The following is a 15,297-nucleotide window of genomic DNA, read 5'->3' on the forward strand; positions in this document are numbered from 1 at the left end:
AAATTAGGTTAAATGCAATCATGATGTTTTATGCATAGTGACTTAGACAAATGAGATAATAAATGACAAATTCAAACCTTTAAGTAGTTTTTAGGCAGAATAATAATTTACAAAAGGTCAACACCATTTTAATTAATGTATTTACTATAATCGCTTTCATCTACCAAATTTAATAGTAAGCTTTTAATTTTTAAATAAATAAAATTGGAGTAAATTTACTTATATTCACTTGTTTTATAAGTTATAATCCGACATCTGATGCTTTACAAAAAAGCAAATCTATGCAATCATTTATGTATGAGAACTAAATTAATTCTTCTAGAAATTACATATAACTTATTTCTGATTACAAATTATTATTTCTCCCATAAAAAATTCAAGGGAGATTTTTACATATATCCAGAATATTATCACATTTACTAGCATTGTAAATTCTATAAACATATGAAACAGTGATTGACAGTTCATAAATAATGAGGCTGTTGACAAAGTTCCAAAATAGTGATGATGCTAAATTTTGTTCAACTTACTGTTAACTTTTTGGTGAAATACTACAAGTGTTGACAGCAGTGGTAATTATGGTCATCTATAGCTAAGCCATTTGGTATATGCCTAATACCAAAATGGAGTACTAATTTTAGAATTACCAAACAATCTTCATAAACTAGAATATAATGAACACATATATTTGCTATATAAGCGTTAAGGGTAACTTCACAGGAAGGCTAAGTAGGATATAAAACTAAAGAATATCTCATAAATACTGAAATATCAAAGTAGTATTATATATATTAGAAAGTTAGTTATTAATATATTTTATGGGGTAGTCGAACTTCTCTCCCTACTTGCCTTCCTTCTGCTTGACTCTTCCTTTTCTTCTCCTTCTTTTTCTCCTCCTCCTTCTTTGTTCTTCCTCTTCTCCGTCCTCCTCTTTCGTCTTCTTCTTCTTTTTTCTCCTTTTCCTTCTCCTCCTTCTCCTCCCCCTCCTCCACCTGCTTGTTCTCTTCTTCTTCTTCCTTCTTCCTCTTCCTCCTCCTCTCTTCTTTCTCCTCCCTCCTCTCCTTCATCCACTTTTTCTTTCTCTTCTTCTTCTTCCTCCTATTCTTCTTTCTCTTTTATTTTCTTTTTTTAAAAAATTTATTTTATTGCATTTTAGATTTTGGGGTATATGTGAAGAACATGCAAGATTGTTGCATAGGTACACACGTGGCAGTGTGATTTGCTGCCTTCCTCCCCACCACCTACATCTGGCATCTCTCCCCTTGCTATCTCTCCCCGACTCCACACCCCCCACCGTACCCCCCCATTTCCCCCCAACAGACCCCAGTGTGTAGTGCTCCCCTCCCTGTGTCCATGTGTTCTCATTGTTCAACACCCACCTATGAGTGAGAACATGCGGTGTTTGATCTTCTGCTCTTCTGTCAGTTTGCTGAGAATGATGGTTTCCAGGTTCATCCATGTCCCTACAAAGGACACAAACTCATCGTTTTTGATGGCTGCGTAATAATCCATGGTGTATATATGCCACATTTTCCCTGTCCAGTCTATCATCGATGGGCATTTGGGTTGGTTCTAGGTCTTTGCTATTGTAAACAGTGCTGCAATGAACATTCGTGTGCACGTGTCCTTATATTAGAACGATTTATAATCCTTTGGATATATACCCAGTAACAGGATTGCTGGGTCAAATGGAATTACTATTTCTAGGTCCTTGAGGAATTGCCACACTGTCTTCCACAATGGTTGAACTAATTTACACTCCCACCAACAGTGTAAAAGTGTTCCTATTTCTCCACATCCTCTCCAGCATCTGTTGTCTCTAGATTTTTTAATGATCGCCATTCTAACTGGCGTGAGATGGTATCTCAATGTAGTTTTGATTTGCATTTCTCTGATGACCAGTGATGATGAGCATTTTTTCATATGTTTGTTGGCCTCATGTATGTCTTCTTTTGTAAAGTATCTGTTCATATCCTTTGCCCACTTTTGAATGGGCTTGTTTGTTTTTTTCTTGTAAATCTGTTTTAGTTCTTTGTAAATTCTGGATATCAGCCCTTTGTCAGATGGGTAAACTGCAAAAATTTTTTCCCGTTCTGTTGGTTGCCGTTTCACTCTAATGACTGTTTCTTGACATAGGGTCTCACATTGTCACTCAGGCTGAATTACAATGATGAAATCACAAAACTCGAAATAAAGTAATTATACAGCTGAATCACCATTTCTTAAATGTCATGGTTCAAGATACTTTTGTGTGTAAAAATTTGTACACTTACAAATCACATGTTATATATTTATCAATTTAAAGTGTACAACTCAATGGCTGGGTGAAATGCTTATGTCTGTAGTCCCATTACTTTGTGAAAGCCAAGAAGGTGGATCACTTAAGCCTAGGAGATTGATATCAACATGGATAACACAGACAATCCTTGTCTCTAAAAAATAAAAACAAGAACAAAAAGACTGCACCTGCCATCCCAGCTACTTGGAAGGCTGAGGTGGGAAGATGCCATGAGCCCAGGAGGTTGAGGCTGCATTGAGTGGAGATTACAATACTGGACTCCAGCCTGGGTGACAAGCGAAACCCTGCCTTCAAAAAAAGTTTTTTAATATACAGTATGATGGTTCATCATATATTTACAGAATTTTGCAACAACTAGAACAAGATTGAACATATTTTATCACCCACCAAAAAAAAACACCGGACCCTTAGCAATTCCTTATCCTTCATTTTAGGCAAACACTAACATAATTTCTATTTGTATCAATTTGCCTATGAAGGGCATCACATATTGATCTTTGTTGTTTGGCATCTATACTTAGCATAATGCTTTAAAAAGTTTAATTAATGGTATAGCATGCATCAGGACTTTTTTAGTTTTATTGCCAAATAATATTCTACAGTATTGATATATCATACATTTTTTATTCATTCATCAGTGATGGACTGTAGTTTTTCTTCCAATTTTGGTTAAGATGTTATCAACATTCATGTATTAATTTTGTATAGTCCTATTGTCATTTCTTTTGGGTATATTACTAGAGATGGAGTTGCTGGATTATATTGTAACTCTATGTTTAAACTTTGATAAGCTGACAAATTGTTTCAAAGGGCCTGAATAATTTTTTATTCACCCAAGCAAAGTATGAAGGTTCCAATTTTTCTACATCCTTCCCAACACTTTTTATTATTTGTCTTTTTGATAACAATCATGTTAGTGAGGGTGAAGTGGTATCTCACTGTGGTTTTTACTAACATTTTTATATAATACCGTTGAACCTAATGATGCAGAGCATCTTTTCATTTGTTCTTCTTGGACATTTACATTTGTTCGTTTGTCCTTATGAACATTTACATATTCCTTAGAGAAATACCTGTTCAGGTCTTTTGCACATTTTTGGATTGGGTTATTTGTTATCATCGAGCTGTAGGATTTCTTTTTTATAAATTTCTTAAATGAGTTACTTACCATGTATGTAATTTGCAACTATATAATCCAAAGTCTGGTTTCTCTTCCGACATTAGTGATGGTGTTCTTTGATGTGCAAAATTAATTTCAGTGAAGTTCAATTCATCAACTTTCATTTAGTTGCTTCCGTTTTTGGTGTCATATGTAAAAACCTTGCCAAATTCAGGATTAGAAAGATATACACATATTTTTCCTGCTGAGTTTTATAGTTCCTGCTCTTACATTTAGGTTTTTTATCTATTTTGAGTCCATTTTTGTATATGACTTGAGGTGAGGGGTTTGATTTTATTCTTTTGAATATTGATAATCAGTTTTCCCACTGGCATTTGCTAAAGAGACCGTTTTTCCTCCCTTGTATTGTTTTGTCATTCTTGTCAAATATCAGCTGTCTCTATGTTTGGCTATATTTCTAGATTTTACAAACTATTCATATTGAGCATATGCCTAGCTATATGCCTGTACCTAATGCATGCTAGGCTTAATACCAAGGTGATTAGCTGATAAGTGCAGTAAACCACGATGGCATACATTTACCTATGTAACAAACCTGCAAATGTATCCTGGAACTTAAAGTAATGTAAAATTTAAAAAATAAAGAATTAAAGAAGAAAGAAGAATTTCAAAAATTTTACTAAGGCAACAAATGTAATTTCTTCTCAATTTCAAATACTGAAATTAACACTTTAGAAATGTCATTAAATTTATAAAGGGTAAAGAAAGCAAAACTTTTAATATATTTATTAAATTAATATAAAGCTGATTCAAGTATAAATATTTGCCTTCAACAAGTGCTTTGCATTAATAAATATTTATTATGCCATATCCTTGGTCAACCTCTCACATAGCAATTAATTGATAAATTTAGATTTGTAGAACATAAAGACAAAAATAATACAATTATCTTAAAATTCAAGTAAGCATGGTTTTTATTTTTTGGCATAAAATTAAACTTTGATTACAAATAGTGATTATATATTATGAACATTAGTAATTTTTAAGCATAATTAATTGATGTGTAATGTAATCATTTGTACTGTTAACTAAAAGTTTTATAAAATCACTGGTTATTTTCTATGTTTCTCATTGTTGTGTCCTCTAAATATGGTCTGTTCACATTTAACATATAACATAGACTTTTCTCCTTGAAATAAAAAACGTCGATTGGTTTATTTACTAAAGACAGTACCCAAATCTTCCACTACAGGTTATATAAGAATATATGTTGAGGAAAGGCAGACAAGTTATACAATGATTATATAGATATAATCAATGAAAATTATGTAGACATTAATAGGATGCACATCACAGTTAAATTCATTCTCTAACTCCTGCAACACTGGGCAAGCAGAAGAGTTTATTTTTATTAAAAAAGGAAATCATTACCTTTCTCATAACACACTATTCTCCTATGGTGGCTCCCTGATTTGTGTGGTATATGGAACTTGTGAATTTGACTCTTTCTTACACCTATCAAATTCCATCTACACTGTATGCATTACCCAGGATTCAGCATATTGTTAGTCATCGATTAAGGTTAACTATAAAATAATTTGATACTGCTAATATAATATATTTAGAATTAGGTAGTATTCTTGTGTCAGAAAAGTGAAAGGAAAAGGGTACGGTCAGCTGGGAAAGACTAAGGAAAAATAGAAGACTATAACTCACAAGTTAATAATGATCATGTTGAAATCTAGGCTTTATCATAGCAGTAGGCTTAAGGCAGGTAGAAGAATAGAAAATTTGGAAACATGATGGGAGATGTGTTTTTGTTAAACTCCTTTTGGTTGGAATTAATAATATTGTACCATTCAGGATTTTGTCAAACTTAAAAACATGTATTTCCTCTTCTTCTTGATCTATTCTCTTTTTTCCTTCTTTCCTATCTTACCAAATTTTTGAAAGAAAATAAAACAACATTGTATGACCAAAAATATAGCCATTGTCACACAGACCAGCAAGAACCCAATAACATCCAAAGAGTGGTACTGGAACCAGGTGAGGTTGTGGGCAGCTGGCCGCAGGTGCTTGGCTCCTTTGTGACGCATGACAAACTCGATCCAGAAGACTGCGCGATCCAGGGGCTTTACAGGTTGATCATGGTGAATTCTTGATAACCTCATAGCATTCTCTTTATAGCTGGAAGACAAATAGGCAGAAATTAGATAATTTTTGTTTTTATGTTCACTGAAGATAAATATGTGATACATATTTTCTATACAAGTTGAAGTCCATAGTTATGTTAAGAATAATATAATTCTTGCATGAACTGTTCTAGTTGCACAAGATTTTAGAAGTTATAAAAGGGAGGATGTGGATGAAATATATTCTTAACACAGGATGGTCAAATGTAGACATGAAAAAATAAAGCAAACTAGTTGTAAATATATTTGTCTAGCATAATTTTTCTAAAAATAATTTTGATACTGTGTGAAGTATACTGTCCAGTACAGTTTCAAGACTAAGATGGTATATAATCTAATGTTGTGGGATAAAAATCATTTTAGACATACATAAACATATCCTTTAATGTCTGGTTGGTTCATATGACAGACAAAGGAAATTGAGATTAGTGAGTTATTTTACAGTTCTGAGATGTTGGCACTGTGATAATTACTCCTTGGCACACATTTGTATGTTTGTGATGAAAAGAATAGTGTCTCTCTGTAACATGAAGACTGAACAAAAAAAACTCTGTTGATTTAAGAAGTGGCATATGAACTTTGAGTTTTTAAGGTAAATCAAAATATTTCCCTAGAATTAGAGTTCTTAATCAACTTGCCATCACAATAGCAATAGGTAGGGTAAGGCTAAGATAGTAATTTCACATGGATCATCCTACATTTGAGGCATGCCTACATTTGAGGCAAATAAATAAATTTGTACATGTGAATCAAAAATATAATAAGAAAAAAGTATGTTTTCCTATAAATGATGTAGGACAAGGACCATGCTCATAAATTCATTATTTAATGTTTTATTTTACACTAATGTTTTATGACTGACATGATAAAATATTCTGAATAATTAAAATTTATTATGGTATATTCAAATGTAATTTTTAATGTTTATTAATTGCTTTAATGAATAACAGAATGGAGTACAAATACATCCGTATATGTGCTCTACAATATACTCTGTGTTCCCAGAGGTAGTATTGGGTTTAGGGTTAAAGTGAAGGTATTTTAAGTTAAATAATTTTTAGGCCTTTATTTAAAATTTTCTAACACTATTTATAGCTCTGTTTTTTGCATCAATAGTATTGTCAATGAAATGAGTCAACATCTAAAATATTTGAAGATATTTATTTGGAGCAAAATATGAGTGAACATGGCCCATAACACAGCCCTCAGGAGGCCCTGAGTACATGTGCCGACAGTGGTTGGGGTGCAGTTTGGTTTTACACATTTTAGGAAGGCATAAAACATTAATCAAATACATTTAAGAAATACTTTGGCTTGGTCCAGACAGGTGGGACAACTTGAAGTGGGGGTACATTCAGGTTATATGTAAATTTAAAGATTTTCTGGTTGACAATGGGTTGAATTTGTCTAAAGACCTAGGATCAAACGGAAGGCATGCCTGGAATCAAGGACTGTAGACATCCAAGTCCTTATTTGCGAGGAAGCATTCAGGTAGTAGGCTTCAGAGAGAATTGGCTGTGAAATGTTTCTTATCAGACTTAAAGTCTGTGTTGATGCTAATGCCAGTGAGGTATAATGAGGCATGTTTGACCCTCACTTCTCATCATCGCCTGAAAAAGTCTCTCAGGTTAAATCTTCAAAGAACTCTGAGTTAGGAAGAATTCCATTCAGATGGTTGGATAGTGGGCTTAGAATTTTATTTTTGGTTTACAGCTTTCAAGTCAATAATAAAAGTTTAATGATCATTTTAAGCATTAAAGAGAATCACAGACCTTACCTACTCTGATAATTAACAAAATAAACCAAATTGTCAGCAACTAACAACTTTGTAATAGTCTAGTTTACTAGACATCAAAGTCAAAGAAAACAGCATAATGAGCCTTGCTGAAGCTTCTAAGCCACCAATTAGCTCCTGAATTATGATTTCTAGAATTATGAATTGTACAACATGTATGTATTAATAAAAGTCGATTAATTGGAATGTGGATAGAAAGCAAAAGTCAAAAACAAGGACTCAGTTTTGGTATGAATCTAAACAAAGTGTTTAGTGTCTCTACTTTTTGAAATGATACACTGCTCTCTGTGTCTAAAACACCTGGCAAAGGGCACTGAATAGTTGTTTTTAAGCAGGTTAGTTCCATTTAGAAAAAACACTAAAGAAGGGCATTACATAATGGTAAAGGGATCAATGCAACAAGAAGAGCTAACTATCCTAAATATATATGCAACCAATACAGGAGCACCAAAATACATAAAGCAAATGCTTAATGACCTCCAAAGAGACTTAAACTCACACACAATAATAGTGGGAAACTTAAACACTCCACTATCAATATTAAACAGATCAACAAGACAGAAAATTAACAAGAATATCCAGGACTTGAACTCAGATCTGGACCAAGCAGACCTAATAGACATCTACAGAACTCTCCACCCCAAATCCACAGAATATACATTCTTCTTAGCACCACATCACATTTACTCTAAAATTGACCACATCATTGGAAGTAAATCACTCCTCTGCAAATGCAAAAGAAAGGAAATCATAACAACCAGTCTCTCAGACCACAGTGCAATCAAATTAGAACTCAGGATTAAAAAACTCACTCAAGACCTCACAACTACATAGAAACTGAACAATCTGCTTCTGAATGACTACTGGATAAATAATGAAATGAAAGCAGAAATAAAGATGTTCTTCAAAATCAAAGAGAACAAAGACACAATTTAACAGAATCTGTGGGACACATTTAAAGCAGTGTCTAGAGGGAAATTTATAGCACTAAATGTCCACATGAGAAGTTAGGAAATATCAAAAATTGACAACCTAACGTTACAATTAAAAGAAATAGAAGAGCAAGTTCAAACAAATTCGAAAACTAGCAGAAGACAAGAAATAATTAAGATCAGAACAGAACTGAAGGAGATAGAGACTCAAAAATCCCTTAAAAAAAATCAATAAATCCAGGAACCGGTTTTTTGAAAAGATCAACAAAATAGATAGACCTCTAGCCAGACTAATAAAAAGGAAAAGAGAAGAATCAAATAGATGCAATAAAAATGATAAAGGGGATATCACCACCAATTCCACAGAAATACAAACTACCATCAGAGATTACTACAAACAACTCTTTGCACATAAACCAGTAAATCTAGAAGAAATGGATAAATTCCTGGACACTTACACCCTCCCAAGACTAAACCAGGAAGAAGCTGAATCCCTGAATACATCAATAACAAGATCTGAAGTTGAGGCAGCAATTAATAGCCTACCAACTAAAAAAAAGCCCATGACCAGTTGGGTTCACAGCTGATTCTACAAGATATACAAAGAGGAGCTGGTACCATTGTTTCTGAAACTATTTCAAAACAATAAAAAAAGAGGGAATCCCCCTAACTCATTTTGTGAGACCAACATCATCCCGATACCAAAACCTGGCAGAGACACAACTAAAAATGACAATTTCAGACCAACATCCATGATGAATATTGGTGCAAAAATCTTCAATAAAATACTGGCAAACCAATTGCAACAGAATATCAAAAAGCTTATCCATCACGATCAAGTTGGCTTCATCCAAGGGAAGCCAGGCTGGTTCAACACACACAAATCTATAAATGTAATCCACTACATAAAGAGATCCAAAGACAAAAACCACACGATCATCTCAATAGATGCTGAGAAGGCCTTCGACAAAATTCAACAGTCCTTTATGCTAAAAACTCTCAATAAACTAGGTATTGAGGGAACATATCTGAAATTAATGAAAGCTATTTATGACAAACCCACAGCCAATATCATACTGAATGGGCAAAAACTGGAAGCATTCCCTTTGAAAACTGGAGCTAGACAAGCGTACCCTCTTTCAGCATTCCTATTCAACACAGTATTGGAAGTTCTAGCCAGAGCAATCAGGCAACAAAAAGAAACAAAAGATATTCAATAAAGAAAGGAAGAAGTCAAATTGTCTCTATTTGCAGATGACACGATTGTATATTTAGAAGACCACATTGTCTCAGCCCCAAATCTCCTTAAGCTGATAGGTAGCTTCGACAAAGTCTCAGGATACAAAATCAATGTGCAAAAATCACAAGCATTACTATACACCAATAACAGACAAACAGAGAGCCAAATCATGAACAAACTCCCATTCACAATTGCTACAAAGAGAATAAAATACCTAGGAATACAACCAACAAGGGATGTGAAGGACCTCTTCAAAGAGAACTACAAACCACTGCTCAAGGAAATAAGAGAGGACACAAATAGATGAAAAAACTTTCCAGGCTTATGTTTAGAAAGATACAATACTGTGAAAATGGCCATACTGCCCAAAATAATTTATAGATTCAGTGCTATCCCCATCCAGCTACCATTGACCTTCTTCACAGAACTGGAAAAAAACACCTTAAACTTCATATAGAAACAAAAAAGAGCCCATATAGCCAAGCCACCCTATGCAAAAAAATAAAAAAATAAAATAAAATAAAATAAAAAATAAAAAGCTGGAGGCACTATGCTACCTGACTTCAAACCATACTACAAACCTACAGTAATCAAAACAGCATATTACTGATACCAAAACAGAGATATAGACCATTAGAACAGAACAGAGGCACCAGAAGTAACACCACACATCTACAACCATCTGATCTTTGACAAACCAGACAAAAACAAGCAATGGGGAAAGGATTCCCTGTTTAATAAATGGTGTTGGGGTAACTGACTAGCCATGTACAGCAAGCTGAAACTGGACCCATTCCTTACACCTCATACACAAATTAACTCCAGATGAATTAAAGATTTAAACATAAGACCTAACACCATAAAAAAACCTAGAAGAAAACCTAGGCAATACCATTCAGGACATAGCAATAGGCAAGGACATCATGACTAAATCACCAAAAGCAATGGCAACAAAAGCCAAAATTGACAAGTGGGATCTAATTAAACTAAAGAGCTCTTGCACAGAAAAAAAAAAAAAAAAAAAAAAAAAAAAACTATCAGTAGAGTGAACCAGCAACTGACAGAATGGGAAAAATTTTTTGCAAACTACCCATCTGACAAAGGCCAGAATCTACAAAGGAATTAAACAAATTTACAAGAAAAAAACAAACAACTCCATCAAAAAGTGGTTGAAGGATATGAACAGACATTTTTCAAAAGAAGACATTTATGCAGCCAACAGACACATGAAAAAAAGCTCATCATCACTGATCATTGGAGAAATGCAATCAAAGCCACATTGAGATACCATCTCATGCCAGTTTGGCGATCATTTAAAAACCTGGATACAACAGATGCTGGAGAGGATGTGGAGAAATAGGAACACTTTTACACTGTTGGTGGGAGTGTAAATTGGTACAACCATTGTGGAAGACAGTGTGGCAATTCCTCAAGGATCTAGAACTAGAAATACTATTTGGCCCAGCAATGCCATTACTGGGTACATTCCCAAAGGATTATGAATCATTCTGTTATAAAGACACATGCACACGTATATTCATTGTGGCACTGTTTACAATAGCAAAGACTGGGAACCAGCCCAAATGACCGTCAATGCTAGACTGGATAAAGAAAATGTGGCACATATACACCATGGAATACTATGCAGCCATAAAAAAAGATGAGTTCATGTCTTTTGCAGGGACATGGATGAAGCTGGAAACCATCATTCTCAGCAGACTGACACAAGAACAGAAAACCAAACACTGCATATTCTCACTCATAAGTGGGTGTTGAACAATGAGAACACATGGGTGCAGGGAGGGGAACATCACACACCAGGGCCTGTTGTGGGGTGGGAGAGCTAGAGGAAGTTTAGCAGGGGGTGTAAGCACTGGGGAGGGATAACATTAGGATAAATACCTAATGTAGATGAAGGGGGATGGACGCAGCAAACCACCATGGCATGTGTATACCTAAGTAACAATCCTGCATGGTCTGCACATGTACCCCAGAACTTAAATATTATTTTTTTTAAAAAAGCACTAAATTCTATCTGAGTTAATTTTCTCCTCTACTTCCTGAATCTCAGCCTTCAGGAAAAGTGAATGGACTATTACATCTATCCTTCAAGCTTTGACTGTGCATAAAAACAATTGAGTCCAATATAGCATAGAAACAAGTTTAAGGCACCTACAGAAATTCAGAGCAAACGCCAAGACCAAGATACAAAAACAGCCTGATAACCACTGACATACTGAAAAATAAATGAGAAACTATGAATGCAACCAGGCATGATGTATAGTCCAAAGAAGAGGAGATTCAAAATATGGTAATAGTGGGATGATAATTAATATTATATCAAAATTGAATTATAAAGCAAGAGGCAGTGATAAGGAAATAGGTGAGCTGATGAAATAAGTTGTTAAAAATGACAGCTTAAAGAATTAACAAAGAAATTAGAAACAGCAAGCAATGCTCATGGTAAAAATAATACATTTGCTAATTTGTGAACTATTTGAGACAATCTCAATGAACTAAGAATAGTAAAAATTGATTTGAACAATTACACAGAAAATAGTAGAGGAAAACATAACAGAATATTTTATCACAGGGAAGACTAAACTGGTGCTTCTGAAGTAAAGATAAAAAATGGAATTAAAAGGCATTCTAAGAAATAATATGCAGAAAATTAATTTATGAAAAGAAAAACTGGATAATTTTTTCCCTAGATTAACAGTGTTGTAAGGACACAGTATAATTGAAGGAAAATATGTGAAACAATTTGGAAGAATAGACCACAACTGAGTTTCTGCATTTTAAAAAGTATAAATTTCTTTTTCCAAGCTGAAAAGAAAACAAAAAGATAAAATGGTCAGACAGGACTCAGAAATCCTGTAGCACCATTTAAATAAACTAGAAGGTCATGAGTAATATTTCCACAGGTCTGAAGAAAAAAAAGAGAGAGCTAAATATATTATATTCAGACAAATTGATTCTTATAACAAAGCAATAAGCAAATATTGCTAAACATTATTCCAGAGAATTCAATATCCAAGTCTTTATTGAAAGAAAATTCCCTGTGAGATAATCAGTCAAGAAATAAATCCTAAATATTTGGAACAAATTATCTCTAATTCAATGGTGAACACTGAGTCCCCTTAGAATATAGGAAAAAGACTAAATAAATATGAGAAAAATAAATGACATAAATATCGGTAAAGTAAAATTAAAATGTAAGTCATAAAAATTTGGAATAAGATAACTTTCAAAGCAGGAGTTCAACTATAAGTGGCTAAAATTAAAACACGTCATCAAAAATAAAAACTGAAAATTACATATACATATATTATTTCCTACCTTTGGTGAGATCTTTAGAGAAAAATATAAGACATAAGAGAGCGTGTGTGTGTGTGTGTGTGTGTGTGTGTATGTACATAAGCTTGTGTGTATATATATGTACACAAAAAATAAGATGCAAGTATGTGTATACATACATGTACACACATATATACACACACACATATATATACACATATACATACACACACCATATACTAAGCTATACATATACATATATATCAATTATATACTGGTATATAATGGTATGGAATGGTATATACTCAGTGTTAATAGTTATTTCTAAATGATTTTTACTGGGCATATTATCATTTCAATTTTGTACTTACAGATTAGTTTATAACATAAATACTTATTAATTAGTTTATAAGATTAAGCAAATTATCCAGACAAAAAAATGAGAATTTATATAATCATAGCATTCTTTATTGTGAAAAAGTATTGAAAGAATATTTGAAGTCTTAGGTTTTTCTTTTTTTTACGATTTCAGCAAATCACTTCAGCAGTTTGGCAAATGAAATGGACTTTCTATTGGTCAGGTTATAGTTGTTATTTAAAAATAATTACAAAAGTATGAAAGAATGAATATTTTCTGATATTATATATAACATAATTAATGTGAGATAAATCTTTAAGAGCCTTAGTACTTACGAAGGTTCATTAATGACTGTTCTCAAAGCACTAAGCAAATCCACACTTGTCATTGTGTTTATGTTCACTTCCACAGCTGCTCCTTTGGCCTTCATGTGAGCAATATTATCAGGCTGATCCGCAAACATGGGAACTCCCACCATAGGGACTCCATGGTAAATAGCTTCATAGATCCCATTAGTTCCACCATGAGTGATAAAAGCTTTGGTTTTGGGATGACCTAATTTGATGGTGGAGTGAAAAGTGGTATGTAATTATAACACATTAGCAGAATTTTAGAGACAGAGGGGGTCAAAAAGCTATAATATAACACATTAAAGAAGGATCCGTCTTCTACAAAAGCAGAGAAAATAGGGCATTGCTATCTCAGAAAACTGTGATCCCAGGAAAAGCAGTAATTAACAGTCCTTGTGCTTTCTGGGAACATATTACTAAGATGATATCTGAACTGAAAATGAAACTTGAAGTGTGATGAATCTTAACTGAAAATGCCTTTTTGTGAACCAGAGGAAGCATGAATCTATAAAAATTAATAACCAATTGTTTAATTATATCTGCTTTAAAATTGGGTATCAAATACAATTTTAAATTATTAAAAACATATTAAATTTATTTGCTACTAAAAAGTTACTTGTCTATTGTCCCACTGTACAGCTTTTCTGTCCCCACAGTCTTACCAAGAAGATCGTTCTGGGGTATCCAATCATAGAGTTGAGTATTGTTTCCTAATGTAGCTGGTTTCTTTCCTTTGTATCTCCATAAAACCTGTGGAAAATTGTGCTTTAATTTTGCAAGGAAAAACACAATGCGGACATTTTAAGCTGGTAGAATAGTTAGAAATCATTTAGCTAGCTATTTGAAAGATGGGAATTACATAAGCAGTAGTTTACAAATGTTGAGATATATAGTAGGACTATTTATATCTACCTTTTTGTAAAGTCTTGCATTAATAGTCTATTAAGTATAGTATTATTGTTTTGATATTTATCACTTTAAAGCTTTTGTGAGTGAGATTTTAAGTGAAGAAATAGGACATAAACAGGACCAGTTTAACCATTCACAACATGGAGACGAAAAATCATGAAGAATGTTATGTGCTTTAACCAATACATAAATATAAAGAGTCCTAGGATGTTTCATGAACAGGAGTATAGAAAGAATACAAATGCAGAAATGTAGAGATAAAAATTAAGGTTAATTGAATTACATAAATCAGAAAGTGCATGTTGTTGGACTATAATATTTGAATTTTAATCGTTTTTAGCTAGAGAATATTCAACCTAGAAAGACTAAGTGACTCTAGGCTTCTACTTCTAAACCAACTGCACTTTGATAGCATTGTAATAAAACCTAGGCACTTGAATTATATTTTTAGCATAATTTCTCCATGCTTTGTGTATACACTCTCTCTCTTCCTGGGCTATGGAGCTACACACTTTAGAACTTTTGAAAATAGTCAGTGGAGAACAACAACAAAAAAAATTCAAATAGGAAAAGGTCAGTGGAGGCTTAAAGTTTTCATTTCTATTACATTAAAACTAAATGACTTCATAAAAGCATCTGTTTCAAAAATAATGCTGAGGCTCAGTAGGCAAATGATTGGTAATATACACAGCTTTAATGTTCTACACAATTTTACTCACAGCTGTTACTAGTGATACTCAGTGTATAATGAGTTTCAACTTTCATGTGGAAAAAGCGTTACTAGCCGCGCTGTCTCTCCCATTAG

At 33.4% G+C, this 15,297-nt stretch overlaps 1 protein-coding gene across 1 annotated transcript in view; it reads right to left on the minus strand.

The window, feature by feature from the left end:
* Window positions 1–4,377: 4,377 nt before the first annotated feature.
* LOC116537264 (UDP-glucuronosyltransferase 2A2-like) overlaps window positions 4,378–15,297 on the minus strand; it is a 42,552-nt gene continuing 31,632 nt past the window's right edge. The window contains exons 5-7 of the mRNA XM_032259318.1: window positions 14,246–14,333; window positions 13,569–13,788; window positions 4,378–5,606 (exon numbers count right to left, since the gene is read on the minus strand). Coding sequence (XP_032115209.1) covers window positions 5,327–5,606; window positions 13,569–13,788; window positions 14,246–14,333 — 588 coding nt within the window. The 3' untranslated portion in view covers window positions 4,378–5,326. The remainder of the gene's footprint in view (window positions 5,607–13,568; window positions 13,789–14,245; window positions 14,334–15,297) is intronic.

The sequence above is a fragment of the Sapajus apella genome, unplaced genomic scaffold (genome assembly GCF_009761245.1).
Source record: "Sapajus apella isolate SASKATOON/1434 unplaced genomic scaffold, GSC_monkey_1.0 scaffold108, whole genome shotgun sequence".
Classification (NCBI taxonomy): Eukaryota; Metazoa; Chordata; class Mammalia; order Primates; family Cebidae; genus Sapajus; species Sapajus apella.